The following is a 20,736-nucleotide window of genomic DNA, read 5'->3' as shown; positions in this document are numbered from 1 at the left end:
TGGACGCCGTCGTCATGGCAACGCAGGACCTCCAGCTAAATGTTGGAGGCGACTGGCGCCCCCTGGTGGGAGGACAGAAGAGTTCTTTACTCTGCTGCGAGCGGTGCCACCCACTGGTGGGAGGAACGCCAACACCTTTGTCTCGTTTTGTTACCTGGCGAGGAACCGTGGAAAGACGCTTCAAGGTCACAGCCATCTGGTGATGTCATCAGAGTGCGACTCGCGTAACGTTTAATGTTTGTGGTTTCAGGTTTGTTTGTTTGACTTTGTGATGATATCAATTCAACCAACTGTTCACCGGTTTCACGTCAGAGCGTCCTGTAAGCTGTGGAGGGTAAATCCAACAGAATCAAACCAACGACCAGCATCACACTGTTTTATTCTGACCAGAACAATAAAGGGGAGTCCAGTTTGAATCAACTTTATTAGCAGTGTCCTCGTGACGTCACACCGTTTGTTTCTGGTTGGGTCTGCTAGCGTGGGAGTTTCAGTTTAACGCTAACGTGTTCTGTGTTAGCGGCCGGAGCGGCCCCTTTAAGAAGGGAGTCATGTGACCGAGGCCAGAGCGGCCCCTTTAAGAAGGGAGTCATGTGACCGAGGCCGGAGCGGCCCCTTTAAGAAGGGAGTCATGTGACCGAGGCCGGAGCGGCCCCTTTAAGAAGGGAGTCATGTGACCGAGGCCGGAGCGGCCCCTTTAAGAAGGGAGTCATGTGACCGAGGCCGGAGCGGCCCCTTTAAGAAGGGAGTCATGTGACCAAGGCCGGCATCTCCACCAGCATCAGAGTGACTCGAGTGACGGACCGGTACCGAACTGAAGACATTGGATTAAAGTATTGATGACTGTTTTTAACTGGATGACTGTTTATTTGATGACTGTTTTTAACTGGATGACTGTTTATTTTGATGACTGTTTTTAACTGGATGACTGTTTATTTGATGACTGTTTATTTTGATGACTGTTTTTAACTGGATGACTGTTTTTAACTGGACGACTGTTTATTTGATGACTGTTTATTTTGATGACTGTTTTTAACTGGATGACTGTTTATTTTGATGACTGTTTTTAACTGGATGACTGTTTATTTGATGACTGTTTATTTTGATGACTGTTTTTAACTGGATGACTGTTTTTAACTGGACGACTGTTTATTTTGATGACTGTTTTTAACTGGATGACTGTTTTTAACTGGATGACTGTTTATTTTGATGACTGTTTTTAACTGGATGACTGTTTATTTTGATGACTGTTTTTAACTGGATGACTGTTTATTTTGATGACTGTTTTTAACTGGATGACTGTTTATTTGATGACTTTTTTTTAACTGGATGACTGTTTATTTGATGACTGTTTATTTTGATGACTGTTTTTAACTGGATGACTGTTTATTTGATGACTGTTTATTTTGATGACTGTTTTTAACTGGATGACTGTTTTTAACTGGACGACTGTTTATTTTGATGACTGTTTTTAACTGGATGACTGTTTTTAACTGGATGACTGTTTATTTTGATGACTGTTTTTAACTGGATGACTGTTTATTTTGATGACTGTTTTTAACTGGATGACTGTTTATTTTGATGATTGTTTTTAACTGGATGACTGTTTATTTGATGACTGTTTTTAACTGGATGACTGTTTATTTTGATGACTGTTTTTAACTGGATGACTGTTTATTTTGATGACTGTTTTTAACTGGATGACTGTTTATTTTGATGACTGTTTTTAACTGGATGACTGTTTTTAACTGGATGACTGTTTTTAACTGGATGACTGTTTATTTGATGACTGTTTTTCCAGACGGACAGCCTGACCCCGTCAGTGAACGTGGAGGCGGAGCAGCAAACAGACTCACATCAGTCCTGTTTATAATCTTTATATTTTATTTACAGAATACCTTAAATGTACAGCTTCATGTATTCTATAAACAAATATAAATTAGAGGCACACTTCTGTTGGGGGGGGGCAGGAAGGTGGTGCTCTCTGAACTGGGGGGTTCTGGCTTCTCTGCTGCTAATGTGGGGGGGGGCATCGGGTCTTGCTGGCCAGCAGTGAGGGGGGGCTTGAAGCTGGCTCCATTCTAGCCCCCCACCCTCCCCTTTGCCCACTCCTCTTTGCAGAGTTTTGTTCAAGTAGGCCTGGTGGGGGGGCCCACCTTATTGCTTACACCTCGTTTTGTCTGCAAGGAGGAGGGAGCAGAGGTGGGGGGGGCAGGAGCCCTGGATGGGTTTGGGGGGGGAGGCAGGAGTCATGGATGGGTTTGGGAAGCAGCCAAGGAGCGTGATGTTTCTATCCCCCCCCCCCTTTAAAGGTCAACAGTCATGAAGGTTCAGAGGTGAGGGGGCGGAGCTACAGTATCTACAGAGAACAACAACAGGAAGTACAGACAGACTAAACACGCTGAGCGGGGGAGGGGTGACTACAGGTCAGTCTACAGGTCCGACTCGGGCATGTCGGGCATGTCGGCCATCAGGTAGCCGATGCCATAGCGGCCATTGGGGGCGGTGTCGACGTCAGGGACCCCCCCGCCGCTCTGGTTGCGGTAAATGCTGTTGCCGGGCAACGGGGAGGGCGCCTCGCTGGGCGACTTCCCGTGCAGCAGGCTGGCGTCGTCCTCCTCGCCCGGCCGGGCGTTCTCCTTGATGATGCGGCCCTTCCTGTAGGCCACCGCCGAGCGGCCGGCGGCCCCCCCCTCGATGATGTGGAAGAAGCGCAGCCCGAAGATGACGGGCACCGGCAGGATGGCCATGACCACCAGGGAGATGCACACCACGATGCCCCACACCGGGAAGGGCACGCTCTCCTCTCGGGCCTGGAGGGGCGAGAACAACGGTCAGGGCTGGAGCCTGGTGCCCCCCCACAGGGGACGGAGGACTTCTGAAACGGCGTGGAACTGATCTGCTGAAAGTGGAACCTTTACATTTTTGAGGACGTCTGGATGGAAAAGTTTTTTTTCCACTTCTTTCAACAGAACCTGAAGCTGATCCTGTAACTGATCCTGAAGCTGATCCTGAAGCTGATCCTGAAGCTGATCCTGTAACTGATCCCTGAAGCTGATCCTGAAGCTGATCCTGAAGCTGATCCTGTAACTGATCCTGTAACTGATCCTGTAACTGATCCTGTAACTGATCCTGAAGCTGATCCTGTAACTGATCCCTGAAGCTGATCCTGAAGCTGATCCTGAAGCTGATCCTGTAACTGATCCTGTAACTGATCCCTGAAGCTGATCCTGAAGCTGATCCTGAAGCTGATCCTGTAACTGATCCCTGAAGCTGATCCTGAAGCTGATCCTGAAGCTGATCCTGTAACTGATCCTGTAACTGATCCCTGAAGCTGATCCTGAAGCTGATCCTGAAGCTGATCCTGTAACTGATCCTGTAACTGATCCTGTAACTGATCCTGAAGCTGATCCTGTAACTGATCCTGTAACTGATCCTGTAACTGATCCTGAAGCTGATCCTGTAACTGATCCTGTAACTGATCCTGAAGCTGATCCTGTAACTGATCCTGAAGCTGATCCTGTAACTGATCCTGTAACTGATCCTGAAGCTGATCCTGTAACTGATCCTGTAACTGATCCTGAAGCTGATCCTGAAGCTGATCCTGAAGCTGATCCTGTAACTGATCCTGTAACTGATCCCTGAAGCTGATCCTGAAGCTGATCCTGAAGCTGATCCTGTAACTGATCCTGAAGCTGATCCTGTAACTGATCCTGTAACTGATCCTGTAACTGATCGTGAAGCTGATCCTGTAACTGATCCTGAAGCTGATCCTGTAACTGATCCTGTAACTGATCCTGTAACTGATCCTGTAACTGATCCTGTAACTGATCCTGTAACTGATCCTGTAACTGATCCTGTAACTGATCCTGAAGCTGATCCTGAAGCCTGGTTGGACAGATTAAACAGGACTTCTGGTTCTTCATGTAGATCATTAGCTACATGAGACCTCCTCACAGGTGGGGTGGGGCTAGAATACACGAGGGGCTACATTACACAGGGGGGCTACATTACACAGGGGGGCTACATTACACAGGGGGGCTACATTACACAGGGGGGCTACATTACACAGGGGGGGCTACATTACACAGGGAGGGCTACATTACACAGGGGGGGCTACATTACACAGGGGGGGCTACATTACACAGGGGGGGGCTACATTACATGGGGGGGCTACATTAAATGGGGGGCAACATTACACAGGGGGGGCTACATTACATGGGGGGCTACATTACATGGGGGGGCTACATCAGACGCTGAATAAACGTTTATGTAACACTGCAGATGTCCTGCAGGCAAACTGATGGGGGGGTGGAGTCTAATGGGGCGTTGCCCCCCTGGACAAAAAGCGTTTGAAGCCTCAGGGTCTCTCGATGCGATCAAACAGGTCTGGACCACACATCCTGTTGATTGTCTGAGCCCCCCCCCAGGTTTTAGAGGTGGGGGGCGTTCCGTCCCATTGATCCGGTCCCAGGGGAAGCAGACGTGAACTCACCTCGTCCTGCTTCCAGGCGTTGTAGCTGGGGGGGGTCATGACCATCTGGACGAAGCTGCTGCCCAGCAGGACCAGCAGCAGGATGGGCGTGATGAACTTCCACATGTAGTAGTAGAAGCGGAAGGGCGTGAAGCCCAGCATGTCCTTCAGGTCTTCAAAGAACCTAGGGGGGGGGTCCTCATGTGTTATTTATTCATGTACATGCTGCTCTTACAGACCTTCCTAGCACATCTGACTGGGCCTCAATCAGGGTGGGGGGGTGACCTTTAGTAACGGCCTCCTCAGACGGGCAAAAGATTTGTGTCGCGCCTCAGGCTAACGTCTGCTCCAGAACAGTTTGTTCTCACAGGAATTAGTCACGGCCCGCAGACCCGAGGAACAAAACCCGCCATGAGGGCAGACCTTTAAAGGTCACGCCTGTTCCCCAACAGCGCCCCCCCATGTAGAAACTCCACTACTGTAATAAGACACTGAGCTATGACATCATCAGGTATTGATTAGTGTGTTGCTCTACGCCGATGACGACGACCTGCTCACCGATCGATCCCGTAGATCCAGGCGATGGTGATGTTCTCCAGAATCACCACCAGCAGCAGGGGCAGCGTCGCCGAGTAGTCGTCAAACATGGTGACGAAGTAGTTCCCCGAGCGCTGGACGAACACCAGGCCGATGGAGAACGCCAGCACACAGCACCCCCCTGTGGAGGGAGGACGTCAGGTACTGCCCATAGGACACTCCCTCAGGGGTTCCACCCTGACCAGTGGACCGATCAGCTGACCCATCAGCTGATGGGTCAGCGGTACCTGGGGCCCCTCACCTGTGAGGAGCTCCTTGCGGACCTTGAAGGCGTCGATCAGCGGCGTGAGGATTCCCTCCATGGTGCCGAACATGCTGCCCAGCCCCAGGTTCACCAGCATGAGGAAGAACATCACCGACCAGAAGGGCGAGGCCGGGAAGTGGGTCATCGCCTCCGTGAAGGCGATGAAGGCCAAACCGGTACCCTGGACCGACTGGAGAGGAAGAGGAAGAGGAAGGGAAGGGGAAGAGGAAGAAGAGGCTTCATGTTACTGGATGTGAGTTTCCTTTTTGATCAGATCCTGGTAATCAATGCCTCCATCGCTGATCGGCTTCAGCTGTAATAACTGATCGTCTCCCTAAAGCTGTCATTGGGAAAGTGTTTCCAACAACAGCTTGACATCATGAATCCGAGCAGCGGTGATTGTTTCCCGCGGTTACAGCTAGCAGCTGTTAGCTTAGGTTGTGTTAGCTTAGCTCGTGTTGGCTTAGCTCATGTTAGCTTAGCTGACCTGGTTGAGCTCCTTCTCAATGAGGCAGGGTTCCAGTCCCAGTTGGGGGAAGTCGCCCTCCTTCACCCCCTGGAGGATCTGGATAATCTGGTGGTAGTCCTGGGGGGTGACCCCGCCCACGTGGCTCAGGTTGATGTGGTGGGGGATCAGGCTGCTGTCGATGTCGCTCCCCAGCAACGACACGATCTTCTGGGTGTTCCTGACAAACACCACAAAGTCACCGTGTGTTCACACACACACACACACACACACACACACACACACACACACACACACACACACACACACACACACACACAAAGACGATGCTAAAGTAGAAACATTAGCGTTCCTCGTTTCTGGCTAACTGGTGTTGCTAGCTAATTGTATTACGCTTCGCTAAAGAGCATCTTTAGCGTTGAAATGCTTTTGGTGTTTCTGGTTGAGTCATTTTTTAGCATGACATTAGCATAGCTGCTAGGCTAGTTAGCATCACATGCTTCAGATTACAGCTCATGTTCAGCAGATGAACGTTTCTTGCTAACAGTTGTGTTGGTCTCAGGGTTCTCCTGGTACCGACAAAGTGGTTTTGGGGGATGAGAACAAATATTCCAGTTCAACAGGGGTACCCGGGCAGGGGTAAAACCATGTGGCCCTGTAGCTGGGGGCAGAAAACCCCCAGTCCTCTGGTTGCTAAGCGACAGAGTCGACACTCAGCTCAGCCTCCCCGATGTGAACGGGACATTTCTGACTCTTCCACGTTGCTTCTCTGGCTCTGCTTTCAGGACGTCTGCAGGACCAACCGGGGGGGGGGGGGGGGGCTACTCACTGGAGCACACACTTGTCGTTCATGATGTTGGCTTTGAAGCCCAGCACGGCGAACACCACCAGGGTGGCCAGGATGGAGGTGAAGAAGTTGATGAAGGACACCAGGACGGCATCAAAGTGACAGTTGTTGTCCCGCTTGTTGTAGCTGGAGAAGGCGATGACGCCGCCGAAGCCCAGCCCCAGCGCGAAGAACACCTGCGTGGCCGCCTCCCGCCACACCTTGGCCTCCAGCATGATCTCCACCTGAAACACAGGGAGGAGTCTCCATGGTGAGCGCCGGAACCACGTGGTGAAACGTAATCTAAATGTAAATGGAGGAGCTGTTTCTGGCTGCTTCTGTGTGAGGACACTCGTTCCAGTCAAACCCACCTCCAACGCACCTGATAAAGAGCTCATTTAGTGTGACCGTCAATCAAATCCCTCAGCTTCAGCCTCCAGTGACCATAGTTTAGTAGTTCTCCAAATTCAAATCAAAAGAACGACTGGATTAAACTCTTTAAAGTTGACAAAGACAGGAAGTGTCACGCGGCTTCCTGTCATCAGCGATGGTCGATTGCCGGCTGACGCATCGGAGATGCTTCGGACCGCAGGTGACGTTCACCTGCGGTCCGGTTCTGAGCAGGACTCAGAACACGCCTGCAGGAGAACACGCTCAAGGAACACATTCACAGAACACGCCTTCAGACGATCAGACGCATGAGACGCACCGACTCCTGCAAACAAAGGTGTCAGTGGTGATTGGTTACGTGACGCAATCAGTGACTCCTGTTTCCATGGCGATACAGTCTGAGGTGCCATTGGCCTGTTGCTACTGAGGAGCCAGCCAATTACAGAGTAAATGTGTGTTTTGAATTCCAGCGCTGTGGGTTAGAGGACTTAGGGCGTTACTTTGTGTGTCACTTTGTGTTACTCTGTGTTACTTTGTGTGTTACTGTGTGTCACTTTGTGTGTTACTGTGTGTGTTACTTTGTGTTACTCTGTGCGTTACCTTGTGTTATTTTGTGCTTTACCTTGTGCATTACTTTGTGCGTTACTTTGTGCATTACTTTGTGCGTTACTGTGTGTGTTACTTTGTGTGTTACACTGTGTTACTTTGTGTGTTTCTCTGTGCGTTACCTTGTGTTATTTTGTGCTTTACCTTGTGTAACTATGTGCATTACTTTGTGTGTTACTTTGTGCATTACATTGTGCGTTACTTTATGTGTTACTTTGTGCGTTACTTTGTGCATTACTTTGTGCGTTACTGTGTGTGTTACTTTGTGTGTTACTCTGTGCGTTACCTTGTGTTATTTTGTGATTTACCTTGTGTTACTATGTGCATTACATTGTGCGTTACTTTGTGCGTTACTTTATCCATTACTTTGTGCGTTACTTTGTGCGTTAGTTTGTGCATTACTTTATGCATTACTTTGGGCATTACTTTGTGCGTTACTTTGTGTTTTACTTTGTGCGTTACTGTGTGTGTTACTTTGTGCGTTACTTTGCGCATTACCTTGTGTTATTTTGTGCTTTACCTTGTGTTACTATGTGCATTACTTTGTGTGTTACTTTGTGCATTACATTGTGCGTTACTTTGTGTGTTACTTTGTGCGTTATTTTGTGCATTACTTTGTGCGTTACTGTGTAACAGCTAATGTGATCAGGGAGACAGGTAGGAGAGTACTTGGTGTGTCATCTGGAAGGAAAGTAGATAAGGAGACTTGGTGGTGGAATGAGGAGGTACAGGAGTGCATACAGAGAAAGAGGTTAGCTAAGAAGAAGTGGGACACTGAGAGGACTGAGGAGAGTAGACAGGAGTACAGGGAGATGCAGCGTAAGGTGAAGGTAGAGGTAGCAAAGGCCAAACAAGAAGCTTATGATGACTTGTATGCTAGGTTGGACAGTAAGGAGGGAGAGACTGATCTATACCGGTTGGCAAGACAGAGAGACAGAGATGGGAAGGACGTGCAGCAGGTTAGGGTGATTAAGGATAGGGATGGAAGTCTATTGACAGGTGCCAGTAGTGTGATGGGAAGATGGAAAGAGTACTTTGAAGAGTTGATGAACGTGGAAAATGAGAGAGAACAAAGACTAGAAGAGGTGACTGTTGTGGACCAGGAAGTAGCAAAGATTAGTCAGGATGAAGTGAGGAGGGCACTGAAGAGGATGAAGAGTGGAAAGGCCGTCGGTCCTGATGATATACCTGTAGAGGTGTGGAAGTGTGTAGGAGAGGTGGCAGTAGAGTTTCTGACTGGGTTGTTCAACAGGATCTTAGATAGTGAGAAGATGCCTGAGGAATGGAGGAGAAGTGTGCTGGTGCCCATTTTTAAGAACAAGGGAGATGTGCAGAGTTGTGGCAACTAGAGAGGAATAAAGCTGATGAGCCATACAATGAAGTTATGGGAGAGAGTAGTGGAAGCTAGACTAAGGGCAGAAGTGAACATTTATGAGCAGCAGTATGGTTTCATGCCAAAAAAGAGTACTACAGATGCAGTATTTGCTTTGAGGATGTTGATAGAGAAGTACAGAGAAGGCCAGAGGGAGCTGCATTGTGTTTTTGTAGATCTGGAGAAAGCTGATGACAGGGTGTCCAGAGAGGAACTGTGGTATTGTATGAGGAAGTCTGGAGTGGCAGAGAAGTATGTTAGAGCGGTGCAGGACATGTATGAGGACTGTAAGACAGTGGTGAGGTGTGTGTAGGTGTGACAGAGGAGTTCAAGGTGGAGGTGGGACTGCATCAGTGTGTGTTGTGTGTTACTTTGTGCATTACGTTGTGCGTTACTTTGTGCGTTACTTTGTGCATTACTTTATGCATTACTTTGGGCATTACTTTGTGCGTTACTTTGTGTTTTACTTTGTGCGTTACTTTGTGTGTTACTTTGTGCGTTACTTTGTGTGTTACTTTGTGCGTTACTTTGTGCATTACGTTGTGCGTTACTTTGTGCATTACTTTGGGCATTACTTTGTGCGTTACTTTGTGTGTTACTTTGTGCGTTACTTTGTGCATTACGTTGTGCGTTACTTTGTGCATTACTTTGGGCATTACTTTGTGCGTTACTTTGTGTGTTACTTTGTGCGTTACTTTGTGTGTTACTTTGTGCGTTACTTTGTGCGTTACTTTGTGCGTTACTTTGTGCGTTACTGTGTGTGTTACTTTGTGTGTTACTATGTGCGTTACCTTGTGTTATTTTGTGCTTTACCTTGTGTTACTATGTATATTACTTTGTGTGTTACTTTGTGCGTTACTTTGTGCGTTACTTTGTGCATTACTTTGTGCGTTACTGTGTGTGTTACTTTGTGTGTTACACTGTGTTACTTTGTGTGTTACTCTGTGCGTTACCTTGTGTTATTTTGTGCTTTACCTTGTGTTACTATGTGCATTACTTTGTGTGTTACTTTGTGCATTACTTTGTGCGTTACTGTGTGTGTTACTTTGTGTGTTACTTTGTGCATTACGTTGTGCGTTACTTTGTGTTTTACTCTGTGCGTTACCTTGTGTTATTTTGTGCTTTACCTTGTGTTACTATGTATTTTACTTTGTGTGTTACTTTGTGCATTACATTGTGCGTTACTGTGTGTGTTACTTTGCGTGTTACTTTGTGTTACTTTGTGTGTTACTCTGTGCGTTACCTTGTGTTATTTTGTGCTTTGCCTTGTGTTACTATGTGCATTACATTGTGCGTTACTTTGTGTGTTACTTTGTGCATTACTCTGGGCATTACTTTGGGCATTACTTTGGGTGTTACTTTGTGCGTTACTTTGTGCATTACTTTATGCATTACTTTGTGCGTTACTTTGTGCGTTACTTTGTGCGTTACTTTGTGCATTACTTTATGCATTACTTTGGGCATTACTTTGTGCGTTACTTTGTGCGTTACTTTGTGCATTACTTTATGCATTACTTTGGGCATTACTTTGTGCGTTACTTTGTGTTTTACTTTGTGCGTTACTTTGTGCGTTACTTTGTGCGTTACTTTGTGCGTTACTGTGTGTGTTACTTTGTGTGTTACTATGTGCGTTACCTTGTGTTATTTTGTGCTTTACCTTGTGTTACTATGTATATTACTTTGTGTGTTACTTTGTGCGTTACTTTGTGCGTTACTTTGTGCATTACTTTGTGCGTTACTGTGTGTGTTACTTTGTGTGTTACACTGTGTTACTTTGTGTGTTACTCTGTGCGTTACCTTGTGTTATTTTGTGCTTTACCTTGTGTTACTATGTATTTTACTTTGTGTGTTACTTTGTGCATTACATTGTGCGTTACTTTGTGTGTTACTTTGTGCGTTACTTTGTGCGTTACTGTGTGTTACTTTGCGTGTTACTTTGTGTTACTTTGTGTGTTACTATGTGCGTTACCTTGTGTTATTTTGTGCTTTACCTTGTGTTACTATGTGCATTACTTTGTGTGTTACTTTGTGCATTACTTTGTGCGTTACTGTGTGTGTTACTTTGTGTGTTACTTTGTGCATTACGTTGTGCATTACTTTGTGTGTTACTTTGTGTTTTACTCTGTGCGTTACCTTGTGTTATTTTGTGCTTTACCTTGTGTTACTATGTATTTTACTTTGTGTGTTACTTTGTGCATTACATTGTGCGTTACTTTGTGTGTTACTTTGTGCGTTACTTTGTGCGTTACTGTGTGTTACTTTGTGTTACTTTGTGTGTTACTCTGTGCGTTACCTTGTGTTATTTTGTGCTTTGCCTTGTGTTACTATGTGCATTACATTGTGCGTTACTTTGTGTATTACTTTGTGCGTTACTTTGTGCATTACTTTATGCATTACTTTGGGCATTACTTTGTGCGTTACTTTGTGCGTTACTTTGTGCATTACTTTGTGCGTTACTTTGTGTGTTACTTTGTGCATTACTTTATGCATTACTTTGTGCGTTACTTTGTGTTTTACTTTGTGCGTTACTTTGTGCGTTACTTTGTGTGTTACTTTGTGCATTACTTTGTGCGTTACTTTGTGCGTTACTGTGTATGTTACTTTGTGCGTTACTTTGTGCATTACTTTGTGCGTTACTGTGTGTGTTACTTTGTGTGTTACACTGTGTTACTTTGTGTGTTACTCTGTTCGTTACCTTGTGTTATTTTGTGCTTTACCTTGTGTTACTTTGTTCATTACTTTGTGTGTTACTTTGTGCATTACATTGTGCGTTACTTTGTGTGTTACTTTGTGCGTTACTGTGTGTGTTACTTTGTGTGTTACTTTGTGCATTACGTTGTGCGTTACTTTGTGCGTTACTTTGTGCATTACTTTATGCATTACTTTGGGCATTACTTTGTGCGTTACTTTGTGTTTTACTTTGTGCGTTACTTTGTGTGTTACTTTGTGTGTTATTCTGTGCGTTACTTTGTGCGTTACTTTGTGCGTTACTTTGCGTGTTACTTTGTGTTACTTTGTGTGTTACTCTGTGCGTTACCTCGTGTTATTTTGTGCTTTGCCTTGTGTTACTATGTGCATTACATTGTACGTTACTTTGTGTGTTACTTTGTGTGTTACTATGTGCATTACTCTGGGCATTACTTTGGGCATTACTTTGGGTGTTACTTTGTGCGTTACTTTGTGCATTACTTTATGCATTACTTTGGGCATTACTTTGTGCGTTACTTTGTGCGTTACTTTGTGCATTGCTTTATGCATTACTTTGGGCATTACTTTGTGTGTTACTTTGTGCGTTACTTTGTGTGTTACTTTATGTGTTACTTTATGCATTACTTTGTGCGTTACTTTGTGTGTTACTTTGTGCATTACTTTGTGCGTTACTTTGTGCATTACTTTGTGTGTTACTTTGTGCATTACTTTGTGCGTTACTTTGTGCGTTACTGGGTGTGTTACTTTGTGTTACTTTGTGTGTTACTCTGTGCTTTACCTTGTGTTATTTTGTGCTTTACCTTGTTTTACTATGTGCATTACTTTGTGTGTTACTTTGCGCGTTACTTTGTGCGATACTTTGTGCCTTACTCTGGGCATTACTTTGTGCGTTACTTTGTGTATTACTTTGTGCATTACTCTGGGCATTACTTTGGGCGTCACTTTTAGTGTTACTTTGTGCGTTACCTTGTGTTACTTTGTGTGTTAACCTGTGCGTTACCTTGTGTTATTTTGTGTGTTAACGTGTGCGTTACCTTGTGTTATTTAGTGTGTTAACGTGTGCGTTACCTTGTGTTATTTTGTGTGTTAACGTGTGCGTTACCTTGTGTTATTTAGTGTGTTAACATGTGCGTTACCTTGTCTTATTTAGTGTGTTAACGTGTGTGTTACCTTGTGTTATTTAGTGTGTTAACGTGTGCGTTACCTTGTGTTATTTAGTGTGTTAACATGTGCGTTACCTTGTGTTATTTAGTGTGTTAACGTGTGCGTTACCTTGTGTTATTTAGTGTGTTAACGTGTGCGTTACCTTGTGTTATTTAGTGTGTTAACGTGTGCGTTACTTTGTCTTATTTAGTGTGTTAACGTGTGCGTTACCTTGTGTTATTTAGTGTGTTAACGTGTGCGTTACCTTGTGTTATTTAGTGTGTTAACGTGTGCGTTACCTTGTGTTATTTAGTTAACATGTGCGTTACCTTGTGTTATTTTGTGTGTTAACGTGTGCGTTACCTTGTGTTATTTTGTGTGTTAACGTGTGCGTTACCTTGTGTTATTTAGTGTGTTAACGTGTGCGTTACCTTGTGTTATTTAGTGTGTTAACGTGTGCGTTACCTTGTGTTATTTAGTGTGTTAAAGGTGTGCGTTACCTTGTGTTATTTAGTGTGTTAACGTGTGCGTTACCTTGTGTTATTTAGTGTGTTAACCTGTGCGTTACCTTGTGTTATTTAGTGTGTTAACGTGTGCGTTACCTTGTGTTATTTAGTGTGTTAACGTGTGCGTTACCTTGTGTTATTTAGTGTGTTAACGTGTGCGTTACCTTGTGTTATTTAGTGTGTTAAAGGTGTGCGTTACCTTGTGTTATTTAGTGTGTTAACGTGTGCGTTACCTTGTGTTATTTAGTGTGTTAACCTGTGCGTTACCTTGTGTTATTTAGTGTGTTAACGTGTGCGTTACCTTGTGTTATTTAGTGTGTTAAAGGTGTGCGTTACCTTGTGTTATTTAGTGTGTTAACGTGTGTGTTACCTTGTGTTATTTAGTGTGTTAACGTGTGCGTTACCTTGTGTTATTTAGTGTGTTAACGTGTGCGTTACTTTGTGTTATTTAGTGTGTTAACGTGTGCGTTACCTTGTGTTATTTAGTGTGTTAACGTGTGCGTTACCTTGTGTTATTTAGTGTGTTAACGTGTGCGTTACCTTGTGTTATTTAGTGTGTTAACGTGTGCGTTACCTTGTGTTATTTAGTGTGTTAACGTGTGCGTTACCTTGTGTTATTTAGTGTGTTAACGTGTGCGTTACCTTGTGTTATTTAGTGTGTTAACGTGTGCGTTACCTTGTGTTATTTAGTGTGTTAACGTGTGCGTTACCTTGTGTTATTTAGTGTGTTAACGTGTGCGTTACCTTGTGTTATTTTGTGTGTTAACGTGTGCGTTACCTTGTGTTATTTAGTGTGTTAACGTGTGCGTTACCTTGGGCGTGAACATGTATCGAATACCATCAAAGGAGCCCTTCAGCAGCAGAGCTCGCACCAGGAAGCAGAACAGAACCACGTAAGGGAACAGCGAGCTGAAGTACATCACCTGTAGGAGGGAGAACATCTTCAGGTTAACCAATCAGCACAGGCTGAACTCAGAGGGAACGTCTCGCTGGAGGTCACATGGCGCGTCTTCATAGGCTGCTGACATTTTGTTTGATTTTCTACCTTTTCTAAACCTCGTTCTCGTTTGGTTCCTGTTTGAAAAGTCAGACAATGGAGAGAGTGTCCCTTCAGAATAACAGCCTTCTCCGTGCCTGCTGACAGCTACCCCTGTAGGACAGCTGTGTGACCAGGCCGGGTCCCGGGATGAACCGGTCCGGATCCCGGGTTGAACCGGTCCGGGTCCCAGGGCGGCTGCCACGTGGCGACGCGTCAGTCGGTGGGTGTGGACACAGATGCTGGAAGATGATTTGAGGTTGAGTCATCACCATGGCGACTGAGTCATGGCATCTCCTACAGGGTGGTCCACGTGGAGGGGGAACGTTCACACGGAGGTGTGCTCGGAGAACGCCCCATGTGCTTCTGGGTAAACACACTGCACATGTAAAGGAAGCGGTTTCAGCGGTTTATTTCCCACAATCCTCTGCTGCAGCTCGTCTCTCCTGATTAACTCCAGGACGGGTTTGAGAACACGATCGTGTCCCAGGAGTTTGTTTTATTATTTAACCTGGAACCCCCCCTGTACCCCATCATGAGCCAACAAAGCCCCCCTCCTTGCTGGGACACCCTCCCACTTCAAGCCAAAAGAGCGCGTGTAGCCATGGTAACCAACATGGCCCGATCTCCTTCACGCCCACCCACACACATGCCCACCCACAGACACACACACACACACACACACACACACACACACACACACACAAACAGGAGAGAAATGCAGATGGCGGTCGGGATATTCCTGGAAAAAGGCTTTTGTGTTGGGGGGTGTGCTGGGGGGGAACAGTTTTGGCCTCTTCCTTCATGCCCGACTCAAACGAGACACGCCTACTACAGAAAGAAGGGGCGGGGTTTCACGACAGCGTCAGGAGGGACTCCAACACGCCGGCAGTGGGCGTGGCATCCACAGGTACATCTTGCCAGCAGGAAACAGGAAATGAGGCCTGAAACCAGCAGGGCGCAGGCCCAGAGGAAAACACTGGGGGGCGCCGCTCCTGTTTTGTCTCAGACTTTGTGCTGGAAGACGAGCAACGAGATGTCTGGACCGGCGGGGGGGGGGATCTCAGCTGGTGAGAGCCGGGTTCCTGTCATGTCTGGTGATACCACCTGATGCGCCCCCCAGGGACAACTGGTCCAGTACTGTTGCCCTAAAAGAGCTGTTATGGCTAACGTTAGCACGCTGCCATTTCTATCATTAGGTAGGTCCCATTGGACGTTTTCTAAGCTGCTCTTGTCAACATGCCACGCCCAACACGCCACGCCCAACACGCCACGCCCAACACGCCACGCCCAACACGCCTCACCTTCCCAGACGACTGGATGCCCTTGATCATGGCGAGACACACCATGGTCCAGGCGGCCAGCAGACACAGGGTCATCTTCCAGTTGAGGCCCCCCCCCTCAGAGATGCTGTCGGAGATGTCCAGAGCGCTGCGGTACCAGAAGAAGGTGGTGGCCGAGCTTTTCTCACACTCTGGAACCACGTCTGTTGGGGGAACGCAGGCGTCAGGGCGCGGTCACAGGGCGTGGTCACGGTGGATGGGGGCGGGGCTTACGTGTGCTGGTGTTGTTCTTGTAGAGGGGGCACTCGTGCCACGGCAGCGGCTGCTGGAACGACTGCGAGAAGTAGAACAGGCTCCAGCTGATGATGACGTTGTAGTAAAGAGCGACGAAGAAGCAGACCTGCAGGAGACACGAGCCAATCAGGAACCACCGCCAGCTGGTGGATGGATACATCAGTGAGACCGCATCTCGTTCTTTACCACGTGTTGGTGGATGGATACATCAGTGAGACCGCATCTCGTTCTTTACCACGTGTTGGTGGATGGATACATCAGTGAGACCGCATCTCGTTCTTTACCGCGTGTTGGTGGATGGATACATCAGTGAGACCGCATCTCGTTCTTTACCGCGTGTTGGTGGATGGATACATCAGTGAGACCGGATCTCGTTCTTTACCACGTGTTGGCGGATGGATATGTGAGGTTCTACTGTATTTTCCTCTCAGGTTCTACTCACCACACAGCTGGCGAAGCCGATGCCCCCCATGCGGGGGCTGATGTAGTTCCACACCCCCACGCTGCCCCTGCGGATCCGCTGTCCTACAGCCAGCTCCAGGAAGAAGAGCGGGATGCCGATCAGCACCAGCAGGATGAAGTAGGGCACCAGGTAGGCTCCTATTGGTCCACACAACAGGAAGTAGAATCAAACATCACATGACCCTACTCAGCTGACATCACACACTGACTCACACCAACACACACACACACACACACCAACACACACACACACACACACACACCAACACACACACACACACACACCAACACACACACACACACACACCCTTGGAACTAGAAATTACCTAAATTACAGTTCAGACTGTGTAAATTTAGCTGGAAGCTTTCAAGTGTTGGTCACCCCCCCCCCCCGCCGCTGGGGGGGGGGGGTGACCAACACTTTCCTGTCACATGGGGGGGGGGGCAGTCGACAAAATGTTTCCACTGTTCATGTGAAATGAAATCACCTCCTGTCTGTTAGAAACCATCATTTCGCCGCTGGGGGGGGACCAGGCAGCCGCTCCTGAAAGTCACGCTTCGGGTAAAAGCAGCACGCTAAAGAACCCCCACCCACCCCTTCCTGTTTCAGACCAGTGTTTCAGGTCAGTGTTTCAGGTCAGCTCTGATTCTGTCCTACATTTATAAATGTAAACCTCAGAATGCTTTCCTCTGAAGGTTCGATCAGTCTCCTGTCCTGTCAAGGTCAACGTTTGTTTGCCAAGCCAATGTGGTGGGTTAGCATGCTAGCATTTCCTAGAGCGATCTGCTAAAACTACAATTTACAGCAAAGGATGATGGGAATGTGTTGTCAAATAACCAACCAACCAACCAACCAACAACCAACTAACCACACGTTAGTACACACGTTAGTACACATGTTAGTACACACGTTAGTACACACGTTAGTACACACATTAGCATACACACGTTAGTACACACGTTAGTACACACGTTAGTACACACGTTAGTACACATGTTAGCGTACACACGTTGGTACACATGTTAGTACTCACGTTAGTGCACACGTTAGTACACACGTTAGTACACACGTTGGTACACACGTTAGTACACACGTTAGTACACACGTTAGTACACACGTTAGTACGCACGTTAGTATGCATGTTAGTACACATGTTAGTACACACATTAGTACACACATTAGTACACACTTTAGTACACATGTTAGTACGCATGTTAGTACGCACGTTAGTACACACGTTAGTACACACTTTAGTACACACGTTAGTACACACATTAGTACACACATTAGTACACACTTTAGTACACATGTTAGTACACACATTAGTACACATGTTAGTACACACGTTAGTACACATGTTAGTACACACATTAGTACACATGTTAGTACACACTTTAGTACACATGTTAGTACACGCCATCGCTCCAGCTGACAGTCTAGCTGACCACTAACACCTTAATGACTTCCTGTTCCTGTGACGTCAGCTATCGTGGTGAGATCTAATTGGCTGTGGAGTCACATGGTACTCTCAGCCATGACTCAGTGTTCTCCAGCCAATCAGGCGTGTTGGGGGCGGGGAACATTTAATCACCTGGAGGAACTCCAGCCTGACCTCTAGTTGGTTTCTTTCACGCTAAAGGGAACACCCCCCCAATGAGCTGGCGCCTCACACAGAGTGTACCCTCTGGCTCCAGCTGAGCCTTCCCATTGGTGGGTGTGTGGTGCCTCTGTGGGGCGACCCCGTGGGGCGACTCACCCCCTCCATTCTTCTGGCACAGGTAGGGGAACCTCCAGACGTTGCCCAGGCCCACGGAGAAGCCCACCTGGGCCAGGATGTACTGCAGCTTGCTGTTCCAGGCGGGACGCTCCTCCTCCTCGCCGTCCGACGCCCCCTCCTCCACGTCGCACGCTTTGCCCCCCCCGTCATGGCCGCCCACCATTAGAGAGCTCTTCTTGAAGGCGTCCTCGCAGGCGTCCTCGTTGGACAGCAGGTCTCGGGCCGACTCGGTGACGTCCTCGTCCAGCTCTCTGACCGCTTTGCTGTTTCTGGGCATTGGATCAGCCGACGGGGGCGGGGGGCAAACGTCTTTCTGCTGGGGGGCCGTTAGTGAGTAGAGGATGTGGTTTGCTGCTTCAGGGGCAGGAGGCGGCGGAGACACGTGTGATCAGGAAGAGGTTTTATTTCGTCATCGTCACCAAACGTCTGTGAAGCGGGACAGGAAACGTTTCAGAAGCTGAAACATGCAGTGAAACGTAAAGACTGAGCTGAACGTTCATTCGCTCATTTAAAAAACAAGAGGGAATAATCCAGGAACGCTGACAGGTGGGGGCTCAGTCCTTAGAAATAATAGAAATAATAGAAATAATAAAACATGATTCAACAGAGAAAACAAATTAACACAAACTCTGCCACACCTTCATTTACAGAAGATAATAATTCATCCTGGTAGGATATTTGTTCACATGGAGATCACGTGGCTCGGGGGGGTTCGTTCTACAGCGATCCGGGTCACGGACACCCGGCGGGCCGGCGGCGGGAAGACGATCCCGTTTCCACCTTCTGAATAATTGAAGCTGAAGTCATTTGCATACGGACCCAAACAGACGTTCTCTCCGGGATGGGGGAAGCCCCCACCTAGGAGAAAGTCAGCCACCCCCCACCCCCCCATCCGAGGCGCCAACAGTCGAATCCCAGTTTTTACGCATCAAATATATAATTGTAATTAATTAAAATGTGTTTACCGGGACGCGTTGCCGGATGTGGACGTCCTCACCCCCCCACCCCCCCATCTCAGGCTGAAGCCTTTGGCCTTTTTTACTCATTTCCGTCGTTAAAATTTTCCAAATTACGCACCGTGGGCACAAACGCCGGGGCTGCAGCGTCCCGCCTTTCACCGGGGATTAACCGATTAATAGATTACAGATTAGCCGGTTCGCATGAGGCCGTTCCATAATCGAACGAACGCAGCGCCGTCATCACCGCATCTCCCCGGTAAACAGTCGTTCTCGGGACGGACCCCCCCCCAACAGAAACGCGTCTCTTCTTCCGTCATGTGACTGAGGGATGAGGATCAGAGAGGATGATGGGAATGGAATGATGATAAATGATAATATAATCCTAATCCTAATAATATTGATAATAATGAGTCTAAACTGACGCGTCACATTAATACCTCTCTGCCCCCCCCCCCCCCGAAGCCGCTCTCCCGCCCAGCCTTTGTGACATCCATGTGAGGTGTTTCATCATCCGTGCCCGCATCCTGCGGTGCCCCCGGCCGCGTCCCGCTCCGTGACGCGCCGGTACTCACCGGTGTGAAGAAACGCTCGTCCTGCGGGGGGGCCGGAGGGTTCAGGGGATGAAGTTGTGGGAGCTCATTCCCGGGGAAGACATCTCCACGCGTGGCCGTCAAACCGAGACTGTCGGTGTTCCGCTCCGGTCCCGGTGCACCGACTATAAGGCTCGTCCAAAGCGCGGCGCGGTGAGGGGGGGCCCCGCCTTCAGGCCCCCGGTGACCTTTATTCCCTGTGATTATATCAATTATCTACGATGACTGCTGGACACGTGTAGTGTGTGTGTTCAGGGTTATTCTAGTGACTCTAACGTGTGTCAGACAATAAGCATTCAGTTGAGTTTATCATCTTGTCCCGCTGGACCCCCCCTGTGTCCCGGTTGGTACAGTCCACTATGAGGCGGGGGGGCTGAACGCAATGTGTCTGTGTTTATCAACGCCCCGCCACACCGTCTACCGTAACGGAAACGTTACGCAGGTTTATTGTCATTTGTCTCACCGTGAAATCACGAATTTAAATCCGCTAAAAACGAGTTTCTCGTTAACACGTGACCCGGAAACCGTCCAGAAACGAAAATAGAGAAAAAAACGCGAATGAGTGTGATTTTATTTCTTGATGGTTTTTTTTTTTTTTTTTTACACTTTTCTTTGTCAGAATAAAATGAAAACCGATCAGAACCCGTTCGGTTTAAAGAACGGAGGGGCAGAACACCTCGTTATCCGCGGGTTCATCTGAGGTCAGCAGAGACATAAAATATAAATTAATAATTCTACATAACGACTCCTAGGCTGCTACTTGAGAAACGTTCATGTATTAGTGTGTGTCACTGGGACTAGTGACCGGACTAGTGACCGGACTAGTGAACGGACTAGTGAACGGACTAGTGACCGGACTAGAGAACGGACTAGTGAACGGACTAGTGAACGGACTAGTGACCGGACTAGAGAACGGACTAGTGAACGGACTAGTGAACGGACTAGTGAACGGACTAGTGACCGGACTAGTGAACCTGTGCTGCGGTGAAAGAGGATCACATTGT

At 47.4% G+C, this 20,736-nt stretch overlaps 2 protein-coding genes across 3 annotated transcripts in view; one reads left to right on the top strand and one right to left on the bottom strand.

Moving 5' to 3' along the window:
* The window catches only part of lrrk2 (leucine-rich repeat kinase 2), a 33,168-nt gene extending 32,748 nt beyond the window's left edge, over positions 1 to 420 (top strand). For both annotated transcript variants that reach the window (XM_068312013.1, XM_068312012.1), the window contains exon 51: positions 1 to 420. This exon is cut by the window's left edge and continues 94 nt beyond it. The gene's annotated coding sequence lies outside the window, so the exon portion shown is untranslated.
* Positions 421 to 1,944: 1,524 nt separating this feature from the next.
* On the bottom strand, positions 1,945 to 19,868 carry slc6a15 (solute carrier family 6 member 15). Its single transcript, XM_068312014.1, has 12 exons — positions 19,715 to 19,868; positions 18,163 to 18,609; positions 16,386 to 16,543; positions 15,923 to 16,049; positions 15,671 to 15,852; positions 14,143 to 14,253; positions 6,608 to 6,849; positions 5,800 to 5,998; positions 5,310 to 5,502; positions 5,030 to 5,189; positions 4,493 to 4,655; positions 1,945 to 2,810 (listed from the first exon to the last, which is right to left on the bottom strand). Exons 2-12 carry the CDS (start codon positions 18,458 to 18,460, stop codon positions 2,430 to 2,432), a joined length of 2,214 nt encoding a protein of 737 aa, XP_068168115.1. The 5' UTR covers positions 18,461 to 18,609; positions 19,715 to 19,868; the 3' UTR covers positions 1,945 to 2,429.
* Between the last annotated feature and the right edge of the window lie 868 nt (positions 19,869 to 20,736).

The sequence above is a fragment of the Antennarius striatus genome, chromosome 4, assembly GCF_040054535.1.
Source record: "Antennarius striatus isolate MH-2024 chromosome 4, ASM4005453v1, whole genome shotgun sequence".
Classification (NCBI taxonomy): domain Eukaryota; kingdom Metazoa; phylum Chordata; class Actinopteri; order Lophiiformes; family Antennariidae; genus Antennarius; species Antennarius striatus.
This window is presented reverse-complemented; position numbering and strand designations above follow the sequence as displayed.

Coding starts and splice junctions, on each gene's coding strand:
- slc6a15 (XM_068312014.1), bottom strand. CDS start 18,460: ATGCCCAGAAACAGCAAAGCGGTCAGAGAGCTGGACGAGGACGTCACC. Junction 6,850..14,142: donor GATACATGTTCACGCCCAAG/GTAACGCACACG, acceptor CCTGTGTTTCAG/GTGGAGATCATGCTGGAGGC. Junction 5,190..5,309: donor CCGCAAGGAGCTCCTCACAG/GTGAGGGGCCCC, acceptor CTCCCTCCACAG/GGGGGTGCTGTGTGCTGGCG.